This window comes from Hydra vulgaris, chromosome 09, assembly GCF_038396675.1.
Source record: "Hydra vulgaris chromosome 09, alternate assembly HydraT2T_AEP".
Taxonomy (NCBI): Eukaryota; Metazoa; Cnidaria; class Hydrozoa; order Anthoathecata; family Hydridae; genus Hydra; species Hydra vulgaris.
The window spans coordinates 44,283,200-44,296,080 of record NC_088928.1 but is presented as its reverse complement, the minus strand read 5'-3'; the positions used below and the strand labels follow the sequence as shown (position 1 = coordinate 44,296,080).

The 12,881-nt window shown below is 26.6% G+C and overlaps 2 protein-coding genes across 5 annotated transcripts in view; both read right to left on the bottom strand.

The window, feature by feature from the left end:
* LOC101241452 (uncharacterized) overlaps positions 1 to 12,881 on the bottom strand; it is a 148,106-nt gene that overhangs the window by 109,339 nt on the left and 25,886 nt on the right. For all 4 annotated transcript variants that reach the window (XM_065805837.1, XM_065805839.1, XM_065805840.1 and 1 more), the window contains exons 5-7: positions 6,371 to 6,424; positions 4,559 to 4,700; positions 527 to 594 (exon numbers count right to left, since the gene is read on the bottom strand). In XM_065805837.1, the coding sequence (XP_065661909.1) occupies positions 527 to 594; positions 4,559 to 4,700; positions 6,371 to 6,424 (264 nt within the window). The remainder of the gene's footprint in view (positions 1 to 526; positions 595 to 4,558; positions 4,701 to 6,370; positions 6,425 to 12,881) is intronic.
* Positions 8,638 to 11,360, bottom strand: LOC136084810 (uncharacterized). The gene is made up of 2 exons (XM_065805836.1): positions 11,061 to 11,360; positions 8,638 to 10,944 (listed from the first exon to the last, which is right to left on the bottom strand). Exon 2 carries the CDS (start codon positions 10,548 to 10,550, stop codon positions 8,934 to 8,936), a length of 1,617 nt encoding a protein of 538 aa, XP_065661908.1. The 5' UTR covers positions 10,551 to 10,944; positions 11,061 to 11,360; the 3' UTR covers positions 8,638 to 8,933.

The window sequence follows — 12,881 nt, the reverse complement described above, 5'->3', positions numbered from 1 at the left end:
CCACCATATTTGTAATTAAAAACAAATAATATAAAAATAAATTATATTCACACTTTTAGCCTTTTATGGAGGTTTTAAATCTCCTTAAAAGGAATAAGAACTTTTAAATATTCTCACTTTAAAATCAAAAACAAGGAATACAATAATAAGAAATACCAGTCTAAAAAATAATTAAGAAATACCAGTCTAAAAATAATAAGAAATACCAGTCTAGAAAATAATTAAGAAATACCAGTCTAAAAATAATAAGAAATACCAGTCTAAAAAATAATAAGAATTACCAGTCTAAAAATAATTAGAAATACCAGTCTAAAAATAATACCAGTCTAAAAATTAATAAGAAATACCAGTCTAAAAATAATAAGAAATACTAGTCTAAAAATAATAAGAAATACCAGTCAAAAAATAATTAGAAATACAAGTCTAAAAATAATACCAGTCTAAAAATTAATAAGAAATACCAGTCTAAAAATAATACCAGTCTAAAAATAATAAGAAATACCAGTCTAAAAATAATAAAAAATACCAATCTAAAAATTAAATGAGAACGACTACTCCTTTCATTCATGTTTGTAATGCCAATTTTTCGATTAACTAAATATAAGAAAATATAGAAATATAAGAACTTTCTATATCATAATTCTGTGAAATTAATATATGCTCAATAACTTTTACTGTAGTTATTTTGCACATTTATTTAAAAACAAATCCATGAGGCACTTTTAAAATTTTTCTAATAATATTCAAAATTACTTAACACTGTCAAATTATTAATAAGTAATAAATATATTAGTAATAAATTATATATGATTGTTAAAAAATAGATTTAAAAAATATTTAAAATGCTATGTTAGTGTTGCATGATAAAGAAGCTTATTATCAGCACTTTTTAGAACAATTAAAACCCATAATCCTACTGTATCAAAATAATGTCACTGTTAATGCTGTTATCAGTCCCCAACTTTTATGAAATCAATTCCATCAAAACATTCTTAGGTAAGAAGCTTAAGAAGACACAATCTTATTACGGTTCTTATAAATTTCTTTTTATTACTTAACTTTCACAATTCTGACACATTATCTTTACTTTTGTAAAGATGACTCTTTTGTAATTCTACTGAGCGACCAATGTATGGCTGATACGATGTCATCTATTTTAATTTTGCATTTTGTTTTTTTTTATTTGATTTATAACATTTTGAAAAGGAAGAAAGCTGGAACTAAAGAAAGTTGGAACTAAAAAAGTTTCTAAATTTGTATCATTTTTTCAAAATGATACAAATTTAGAAACTTTTTTAGTTCCAACTCAGTCCTTAAAATCAGGAACTAAACAAACTTTCAGCACATCAGTAATATTGGTTTCTGGTATTGATGCTACTGTACATTTTGCATCAAATCATAAAACCTTGACCATTATTTCAAATACACCAACAAGATGAGATCCTAATTGACCATTTAAGTGGCACTTGATTCTTTTGAAGATCTATTAACTTTATTCTTATCTAAGTAATAACAAATTTTAGTTCACAGATATTGTAAACTAATAGAAATTATCTGTTGATAATTACTTTTCATAATTTTTTACAAACCGAATTTGTTTCACTGTCCGTCAAAACAACAAATGGTATTCCTGTTCTGTTTACCAAGCAATAAAAAGCATTGAGGAATAAATTTGTATCAAAGTTTCTGGCACTTTTGAGATGTACTGCATGAGATAATAAAAAAAATTAACAAGCAAAAGTATCTTTAATTTCGGGTCTTCTTCATACCCTGCATAGTAAGAAAGGGTACAGCAAAACCAACACAAACTCTAAAAAATCCACATACTGGTTCTTTTAAGCAAATTCTTGATAGAAGTGCAATTGTTGGTTGACATTTTTTTATTTTACATTTGTTGCAATTTGATTCACAGATTTCTTCTCATCTTTGTCTTTGACCTAATATTGTTCTGATAACTTTGTCAACAGTTAATTAGTTCCCAGTAATCAGTAAGTTCCCGTTACATGATTTCCTTTGACAATTTTTAACTGTCAGTTTTGTAATTATATGACCTCTTGTCAAAATTATTCAATACCTAAAATTAAAGTCCAAGTAATACATGTTTTGCAATCGATTACAAGAACACAGTAAACCATCTTCATTGATTTTTGGATTTTAAAAAATAGTTTTGCATAATATTGATACCATGTTTTCTTTTTTAATGTTGTTATATTTATTTTTTAATCTTTCCTGTTTAGCCTTAATTTAATGTTTAGCTTTAGCAATAATGTACATTTTGACAGTTACTTATAAAGTGATGTATCCATCAGTTTATCCTTACAAGTATTTTCTAACATAAGAATTTATTTACATAAAGCAATTGAGCAGTAACTTCATTGTATAACACAAAATTCATCAACACATTCTATTTTACTTCAACGTGAGCCTCTTGCGTGACTTTAATGTAATTGTGTCGTCATTTTTCTTCTAAAGAATGCAAAAAAACTTGATCCATCATACTGTCATATTTAAACTCCTTCACTGATATTTAAACTCCTTCGCTGATATTTAAACTCCTTCACTGATATTTAAACTCCTTCACTGATATTTAAATTCTTTCACTGATATTTAAACTCCCTCACTGATATTCCTCTAGTTAGTAAACCAGCTATATAAATTTTTGTTGACACCTCCATTCTTTTAGTTCAGTTTTGATTAAATTAATCTGATACGGCCGGCAACAAACAGTCTAAACTTTTGACTTTGATTACTAATCCACCAGAAAACAATAAGACTATTACACCCTATAGTTACATATTTTTTCAAGCGAGCTTCAAAACTTTAACAATCTTCTCTACAAGTCGTAAACCAAGAACAGCTCAAAATAATTCAAGCCTTTGCATACTAATAGATTGCAATAATTCAATAACTCAACTAATAGATCGCAACTCACTCAAATACTTATGATGGGCAACTATTATACTTTTGTTTATTTTATACTTTATTAATCTTTTCGTTCTATGAATTAAAAGACACATCCATAAAAACGTGTATCAATCTATTTGCAACAGTTCAAGATATTTGCAGGCTTCTAGGAATGTTTATTATTTGAAGATATTTTAGTTCTTAAAACCATTGATCAACATCAAAAACATTCTTTTTAGGAATTTTATCCTAATTGAGTTTATCAACCCATAATTTTTGCATAATAATTTTGATGCAAATGATATAAGGTGATAAAGATCCCAACAAGTCAAATGTTAAAATTTTTTTTTAATTGTCCAGTATATAAGATACACAAGAGGCAAATTAAGCGATCACGAATTGCAATGGCAAAAGCTTGAAAGAATGTTACTTGAAACAATCTATAAAAATTATAAAAATTATAAAACTATAAAAATTGCTAATTTTTATATTCCTGGGTAAAAGATTTTATGAAAAAGGTTTCATCAAGGTTTAAAAATGATGTTGATACAAAATAACCTGGTCAGACGAGTACGATATATAAAAAACATAATATGTATACAGGGCTCGAAATAGGCGTCGGACATTGGACATTGTCTGGCACTTGTCCGGTAAAAAACGACATCTATCAGTCATTTTGTCTGACATATATTTTATATGCATTGATTTTCTAATCATTTTAGTTGTTCCAAAATTATTAATAAATTCAGTATTGTGTATAAACTTTATTGTTTTAACAATTTATTTTTTATCCAAAACAAAATTGAAGTTGAACATACGGCTACATAAATAAAATATGTCATTTTTTTGAGTTCATTCATTTTTTAAAAGACGCTAAAGCATTACAGTTTTTTTGAATTAAGTAGCCTGGTTTTTATCATTCATATTAAAACGTTGCAATTAGTTATTAATTTAAATTTATAGTTTTAGTTTTTTCTTTTTTTTTTTTATCCTATGGTTTTATAAATTTCAAAACAATATTTTAGCTTTTAAAACCTCTTTTAAATTTATTTTCTAAAAATTTTAATCTTAGAGTTTTTTTTAATGCTTATAGAAACCAGTACTTTTTACTACGCTATTTGAGTTGTTATGTAACATTTGATTTTGCACTAAAAAATTTCGCTATTAAAGTGTTTATAAAATTAAAAAGTTTGAAAAGATTTAAATACATATTTATATAAATGTAATTACATATAATATACTTTGATAATTTAAATAAAATGTGTTTATTGTAAACATTATAATTAATTTGTTACTTTATTTAATAAAGTAATAAGTAAATTTAATAATTTATTTATTTAATATATTTACATAGTAATTGATGTATTTAATAATTTTTATTTTTATTATACATTTTTATTACATATTAAATTATGTATTTAATAATCACATAACTTATGTATTTAATATTTATGTAATAAACTATGTATTTAATAATTAACAAAGCATTTCGCATAATAAAGTATTTTTTAAAAAACGTAATATAATTATATTTTCCTTTTCAAATTTATATATATATATATACATTTATTTATACTTTCAAACACTTTAAAGATATCAATTAAAATTAACAACAATTGTTGTATTGCAAAAGTATTAATAAAAATTTCCTTACTTATTCCCTTTTGTACCAAATCCATTGTGCTTTCATATGAAATGACTGTGTGAGTTGTGAGATTTTCAACAACAACATCATTTTCAGAATTTGTTAAAATTTTAATGTTTTCTTTCTTACTTGCCAAAAGATCTGTTATTTCCTAAAATAAAACATACTATATATATGATATATTTAGAATATTAGTAAAAATAAAACAAAATATCCATGAATCGATTAAAAAAAAGAAAAAGAAACAAAATAAAAAAGAATTATTTTAAATATTTAAAATCAATCACAAGTGCTAACTAACATATATAAACTTTCTTGATTCAATACAATATACAGTCTTTTCTGTTTAAAATTTAATGCCAGCGCACAAAAAAACGCTGGCAGGATGGTCATTTTTAAGTTAGCCTGCGCGATTTAAAAATTTCATTTTGTCTGCTATTTAAAATATAATAAAAATAACAAAAAGAATACTTCAAATAAATACTAGATAAAATAATTTTAAAAAAATCTGGTAAAAAAAGCCATATTTTATAAAAGTTAAACAAATTAACAAATTGCAATTTAAAACAAAACTCTTATATTTTTTTGGCAAGCGCTTTTTTATGTCAATATTTTGCGGGCATGTGAGCAAGCACAAAAAGACTTGAGCGTGAAAGCACTGGCTAAACGGAGAAGACTGAATACACAATACATAATTGCTTAAAAATTAATGATAACGTAGTAACAAGAAAGGGCAACAGTAATACAGCTGAATATAGCCAATACAAACTAATAGAGCTAAAATCTTTTAATACAAGTCATAAAAATTTCTGAGGCAGCCTTAATATTTTGAATAAAGTTTAAAATTAAAACCTTGTACTGAATGTGCTGAACATGAATGCGTAAGAAAGGTGAAGCTTTCAACTGATTGTTGTTTTATTATAAGGACTATTATCATCTGGATTTTTTTTTAAAGAAATTCACAAGGCAGCAAGCAGTAACTATTTAAGTCGGCAGATAACATAAAGCAAATAAGAGAGTTAAAAAAAAATTAGTAAAGACATAAAACTTAAACTACTGTAAACTGTTAGAATTTAGGTAACACAAAGATAAAAGAAAATTCCAAACATCTGATATGTTGATGGCATTATGCACAGAAGTGTTAAGTGCCATAGATGTGATTTTACAGGGGAGCATTTTGAAAGTAGTAGACTAGTAACAATTTAGTAGACTCGTAACATTTTAAATGATTAGTAGACGCGAAACAATTTATTGTACACTTACCATATTCAGGCACAATAATGTTTGAAAAAATACGACAATTTTTGTGTACTTAGCTCAATTTGACAAAATGTTGTACTTAACACTTCTGTGCATAATGCCATTGATGTGAAGAACCAAGTTTTTGAGAATGAAGGAACAGTTGCAGTAAAAAAATTGAATTTAGCTGGATGACCAGTTACACAAGATTGAGTTTTGTTTCATAGAAAAATTGATGATAGCTTGCTTGAGGAACGATCATGGTAGTATTGGTAAAAAAAATTTAAATGCTACCTTACAACCATGGGGAAGAGGTCAAATAATAGACTTAAAGAGGTAAAAAATGGAATTAGGAGTAAGAAAACGCCAAGCACGATAAAGTGAGAAACTTTAACATCTTTGTAACATCTTTGTATACATAAGGAACCCATAAGAGCCCATTAGTGAAAAATAATCTAAGAGAACATAAACTGGAGGAATTAGTAAGAGTGCTATTTTTTGAAAAAAATTTATTATACAATTTAATAAATTCAAAATGCATTATTATTTTTTTTAAATTTACAAAGTAATTAGTAAACATACCTCATTATATATTTCAATAAAAGATGCACGAAGAAGAAATTCTCGATCTGGTTGCTAAACAATAAACCATGTGTTTAAATACTCTACTTTTAATAGCAGTTCTCAAAAAAATTTTTAAAAAATTTTATTTTTAAACTAATTAAACTCTTGAAGACCTCTATAATAAAGACTAATTATTTTTAGAAAATTTTTTGTTACTACTGTTTCATACCTTTCTCTTAATTCTTTTTATTTCAAAACCGTTGATGATAATTTTTGAAATAGTTTTAAAAAAAAAATTAATTACTTAAACGAAAATAGAATACTTTTTATAAAACAATTTAAAAACTTGACTAAAACATGTTTATTGTAGACAAAAAATTCTTCATTAAAATAATTGTTATATAACATAAAAGAAATTAAAAAAGAATTTCACATTCAAAGTTTAATTACCAACATAATTTAAATAATTCATTGCACTCTTGTTTAGAGTTTTATATAGTATTAAAAGAGCACCACCTGTGGTAACTGCGGAACAGTTTAAAAATTGATTTTTTCCCCTTTATTTTCTATTTAATTTTTTTTTTTTTGTTAGTACATTTAACACATTTTTTAAAATATTTAATGTATTAGCTATATAAATGGTGATAAAAAAGAAGTTGGACTTTTTAATTTTAATGGTGACAGCATCATTTAAAGACCTCTGTTTTTTTGGAATTAGCTCAAGGACCATTTTTTGTTTGTTTTTTCCTTTACCAATTAAAGTAAGCAACCACATTTATATTCTAGTTTACACCCTGCCCACTACACTTCTTCAATTTATATCATTAATTAAATGCTGAGTATACCAAATAAACACTTTTATATATTTATTATACTTTTATCTATTTACTATACTTTAAGTTTTCTGCACTTTAACTTTAAGTTTCTATATATATTATATTAGTTTTGCTTTGTTTTGTTACTCTAGGGTCATTCCATTTAAAATCATCCTAAAAAAAAAATTTGTTACATATACGTCTCAGAATTGTTTTATATTTACATCATTTGCAGTCCATAATAATGCTTATTTGATAATATATAATATCTATCAAAAATTTAACTAAAAATATATATTGTTGAGTTTGAGTTGACAACAAACCAACTTTGACATATATCTTGATAATCACTTGGAGGATTTTCCCTCAAACCATTATTAAGATATTACTCAAAAAGATTATTGCTCAAGGAATTCAAAAATAATACATAAAGGACTTAATAGTCTAAAGAAATGTCTTGTTTATCCAATTTTATCCGAAATCATTATTTTGAAAATTATTGATTTTTGAAGCAGAAATGGAGGCTGTCACCCAATACCCTGGTAAAAATGTTGATTGTATATCATTACTTCATCTTAGATTTAATGAAAAAAACTTGATGTTTTAATTAAAACTTTAATATAGTGCTAGGGTAAAAATCCAAAAAAAATAATTTTTCATCCAAAAAAAATAATTTTTGACACCCTTACGTCTCAGAATTTGTTTATTTTTACACCACTTGCAGTCCATATCAAAAAATTAATAACTGCGAAAATTTTAGTTAAAAATACCAATGGGTTCCAGAGATATCTTTACTTGAAATAATGCTGACTCAGCATTTTTTCAAGTAAAGATATCTCTGATTGTGATTTTCTGAAGCGACTACAAAGCAACTTTGACATACAGTATCTTCATAATGGCTTGGGGAAATTTCCTAAAATTTGGTACTCTAATAGATTTTAACTTGAGGGATCCAAAAAAAGCACCCTCAAGACTCGATTATCTCAAGAAATGCCTCATTTGTCCAATTTTGTTCAAAATTATTGACTTGTAAATTAGTGATTTTTGGAGGTAAAATGAAGACTGTGGCCCAAAATCCCGAGTAAAAAGTTTAACTGTATATCATTATTTCATCTTAGGTCTACTGAAAAAAATTAGATTCATCAATTGTCTCTCTAATACATGATCAAAATTTGCATTTAAAAATGGTGTCTTTTTAGAAAAATTTAAATTTTGTAACAAAAGCAATTAAAATATTTTGTAAAACATTTATTTGAATAAAACATCAAATAGTGTTATTTATTGACTAGTTTAGGATATTTATAGTCATGGGCCAAGGAAGACGCCCTCCCCTCCCACGGAAGGCCCCCACGCCGCCCCCATCTCCCTAGATTTTTTTTTTTTTTTTTTTTTTACATAAAATGAATAAATAATAGTTGATTGTTAAAATACATTTTAAAAACATATTTTTTCAGTTTAAGTTTGAGAAACAGTTTATTTGCGTTACTTCAAATCGATAAATACTTACCTCTTATTTCAAAGATCTTTTTACGATTTTAAGTCATAAATTTTAAAACCAAAGATATTAAAACGTTTTTAAAACATTTTGACAATCAATATCTTTATGTAGTTTTAGACTAATATAGTCATTGACATAATAAGATGGGAGTGGTTTGTGATTTATTTAAACCCCCACCCCTCCTTCTCAGCCTACAATTCAAGAATTTGAAAAAAATAAAAGACATTTTAAATGCAAAATAGGTAAATAAAATAAAAACAAAATTATTTTAAACATAATTAATTTTTTTTTGTAACCAACAGTTTATATTCTTCAAATCTAAATCAGATATGTTGTATGTACGACCTGATATTGTTCGCGGTGTAGAAATTAGGCATATAACTTCAGAATTGAGCACCCAACACTCATCAGTTCTCATTGGCCAAAAGAAGTTTTTACCTAGTCCATGTGGATGCATGAATCTGACTTTTATATCAAGCTCACTTACATCTTCAGCAATCCCTACCCACCAAAATCCATCATAAAAACATGCAATATAATCCATTTTTTTAATATTTAATGAAATATCTACATAATGTTTGCTTTTTGCAATGATATCAAATATTTCAGTGCATGCATCAGTACTTATTTTTTTATAACTTATAGTGTTTAGAGCAATTGGAATAAAATGATGATACATCCTTGTGCCAGGAACTGTTCTTCCACCTAAATATCTTTTTTCTAATTGTGCTCGTGTTTGATCAATTTCTTCTTTTGAAAATAACTTAAAATAAATTCCATTTATCTTGGCTTTACAAAAGTAGTACATTAAATTAACATCTAAAATCTGCCCAGTAGTTATTTGTTTTAGACTTTCTTGACATACTACTTCTTTAACAGTCCCACCAATACCATCACAGGGGAATTTACCATGACTGGTAGCAAAAAATACCCATTCAGCATTTAAATCAAAGTCTTTACTGTGATGACAAAGATTGATAAAACAACATATTGATAAAACAACATATTGATAGTTTTCAGCAAAATCTCCTAAAATTAAGCATTCGTTTTGGTTAAGATTTTCTTTACAGTTTTTTAAGTATCTACTTTGTGTTTTTGCAATATATGAATGAGTGGTAAGGTTGTCAATGCTGTCACATAATAAATCATTAAATTCATCTAGTGGCAATGACTGTGAAAGTAGTGTTGTACGATCGGTACTCTGCCATTGCTTAAATATTACATCTTCTTCATGCTCATGGTCCATAAACTCCTGCACTAAAAAACTTTTTAACACTTCAATACCAGGGCATTGGTTACATCGATGCAACATACATTCTGCATTTTCAAGAGAGCAAACAATCAATGCCTTGAAATCTTTATAACTTTTATTCCACCTAATGGCATCAATGAGAAATTTTGTATTTTGGTGATGTATGCCAACACATACATTGTGGGTACCTGACGCATTAGTTGTAATACACCATTTAGGTTTAAGAGTACAAAATTTTGACAAACTGATTTTGACGTTAGGGTAGTCTTTTTTAAATGCAACATGTAATTCATTAAGATTGAGTAGCAATAATCTTTTTTGAACATGTTGGTTTTTCTTAATACTTACATAATCTTTTTTTCCTGGCATCATTCTTGAAAATTCATCACTTTGATAAAAGTTAATCACTAAATTAACTGTTTCTGGTGAAAGTGGGTTTCCAGTTTTTTTTCCAGGTAATGATAGAATTCCATTCTCATTTTTAACTTTTCTTGCTGTTCGAACAAGATACTCAGACACTTCAAAGTAGCTTGATATCTTTTTACGTGTCCATGATTTTGGTGCGAGTGTTAACATTTGCACCTTATGGCAATAAGAGTCAGTCTCTGAAATTTTATTTTTTATTTCATACATTAAAATGTCTAGATCATGGTCATTGTTAATGTTGTTGTTTAAAATGGGGCTTTTTTTATTTCTGTTGTTAAAAAAGTTTCTTTAATATTATATGCTAATGAGACCATTTTTGCAACTCTGTCAATAGTGTTCTCAAACTTTTGTTTTGCTACAGGCAATTTGCTGTGTTTTGAAAGACTTTTTAGTTTGACTGGTGAAATTCCAAGCAATTCTATAGTGGTATCTAACTTAATTTTTTTCTCACTTTTGGATTCCCATTCCTCCTGTGAATTTAAATCTTCATCAGTTTCTATTGCTTTTTTGTAACATTTACTGCAGAATTTCCAACCTGGGGTTACATAAACATTATTTTTTTGCAAATAGTTTGCCATGTCTATGGAAATCTTTATATTACCTAAAAAACAAAGTTTTACGTGGTTAAAATAACTGAAATTATCAAACATTTTATAAATAATAAATTGTTTTCTTTTAATTTCCATATCAATTCTGTTGTAAATAAGGTAAGATTACCTTTTATAGCAATTTTTTTACTTTCCTTGTGTGTTCCAAAAGGATTGCAACACTTTGTAATTTTTCTCTCAAAATATTTTCCATAGAATTGCTCATGATAACAACATATAATTCTTATTGAACTATATTTTTCCTTTAAATTTGCTCGCCATATTATTTCTTCTTGTTTTTCACAAGGAAGATCTTTAAATTGAACAAAACCTTGTTTTCTTGAAAATCCAGTTTTGTGGCAATGAATGTTAAGACTTTTTCCAAAGTCACATTTCTCCATATTAAATATTTTTATTATTTATTACCTAACAAAATAATATAAAAACTATAAAATTAAAAGTAACTCTTTAAGAAAATACAAACAAGTAAATACCTTTAAAAAGAACAAAACAAAACTTATGTTTGTTTTTTATATAAAAGGAGGTTTTAAGTCACCAATTTGAAATAATGAAAATTTTTTTTTTTTTAAAATTAAAATTAAATTGTATGTTTTTGCATTATTTATTCATTTAATGCAAAAAAAAAAAAAAAAAAAAAAATCTAGGGAGATTGGGGGAGGGGCGTAGGGGCCTCCGTGGGAGGGGAGGGTATCTCCCTTGGCCCATGACTATAAATGTCCTAAACTAGTCAATAAATGACACTATTTGATGTTTTATTCAAATAAATGTTTTACAAAATATTTTAATTGCTTTTGTTACAAAATTTAAATTTTTCTAAAAAGACACCATTTTTAAATGCAAATTTTGATCATGTATTAGAGAGACAATTGATGAATCTAATTTTTTTCAGTAGACCTAAGATGAAGTAATGATATACAATTAAACTTTTTACTCGGGATTTTGGGCCACAGTCTTCATTTTACCTCCAAAAATCACTAATTTACAAGTCAATAATTTTGAAAATTGGATAAATGAGGCATTTCTTGAGATAATCGAGTCTTAAGAGTGCTATTTTTGGATTTCTCAAGTTAAAATCTATTAGAGTACCAAATTTTAGGAAATTTCCCTAAGCCATTATGAAGATACTGTATGTCAAAGTTGCTTTGTGGTCACTTCAGAAAATCACTAAAATGCTGAGTCAGCATTATTTCAAGTGACGATATCTCTGGAACCCATTGGTATTTTTAACTAAAATTTTTGCAGTTATTATTTTTTTGATATGGACTGCAAGTGGTGTAAAAATAAACAATTTCTGAGACGTAAGGGTGTCATGGTCTGGATGATTTCATATATTTTTACCCGCTATTCAATAACTAGTTTAGGACAAATTTAGTTATGAGCATATAAAGAGGGCAAATTTCCGAAAACTAAGCATTTATATTAGTTTAGTTTTTTTGTTACAGTTTTTCAAGTATCTGCTTTGTGTATACTATAATATATAACTATAAAAGAATGTGTGGTAAGGTTGGCAATGCTGTCAGATAAGAAATCATTTATACAGCATGTTCATCTAGCTCATGGTCTATAAACTCATGCACTAATTGACTTATGCTTAAACATCGCTTACATCGGTGCAGCAAACACTGCACATTTTCTGGAGAAAAAACAATACAAAAAACAAACACAGTCATAAAATCTTTATATTTTTTATCTTGTGATGTATGCATGCACATACATTGTGAGTACCTAAAGCATTAGTTATAATGCACCACAAAGGCTTCAGAGTACAAAACTTTGACAAACTGATCTTGATGTTATGATAATTGTTTATAAATGCAACATGTAATTCATTAAAATAGTAATAGTAATATTTTTGAGCTGTGACTAATAATTCGGTGAGTGTGACCAAGAACGTTTAGACAGCTGTATCATTATTCAGCATAATTACATT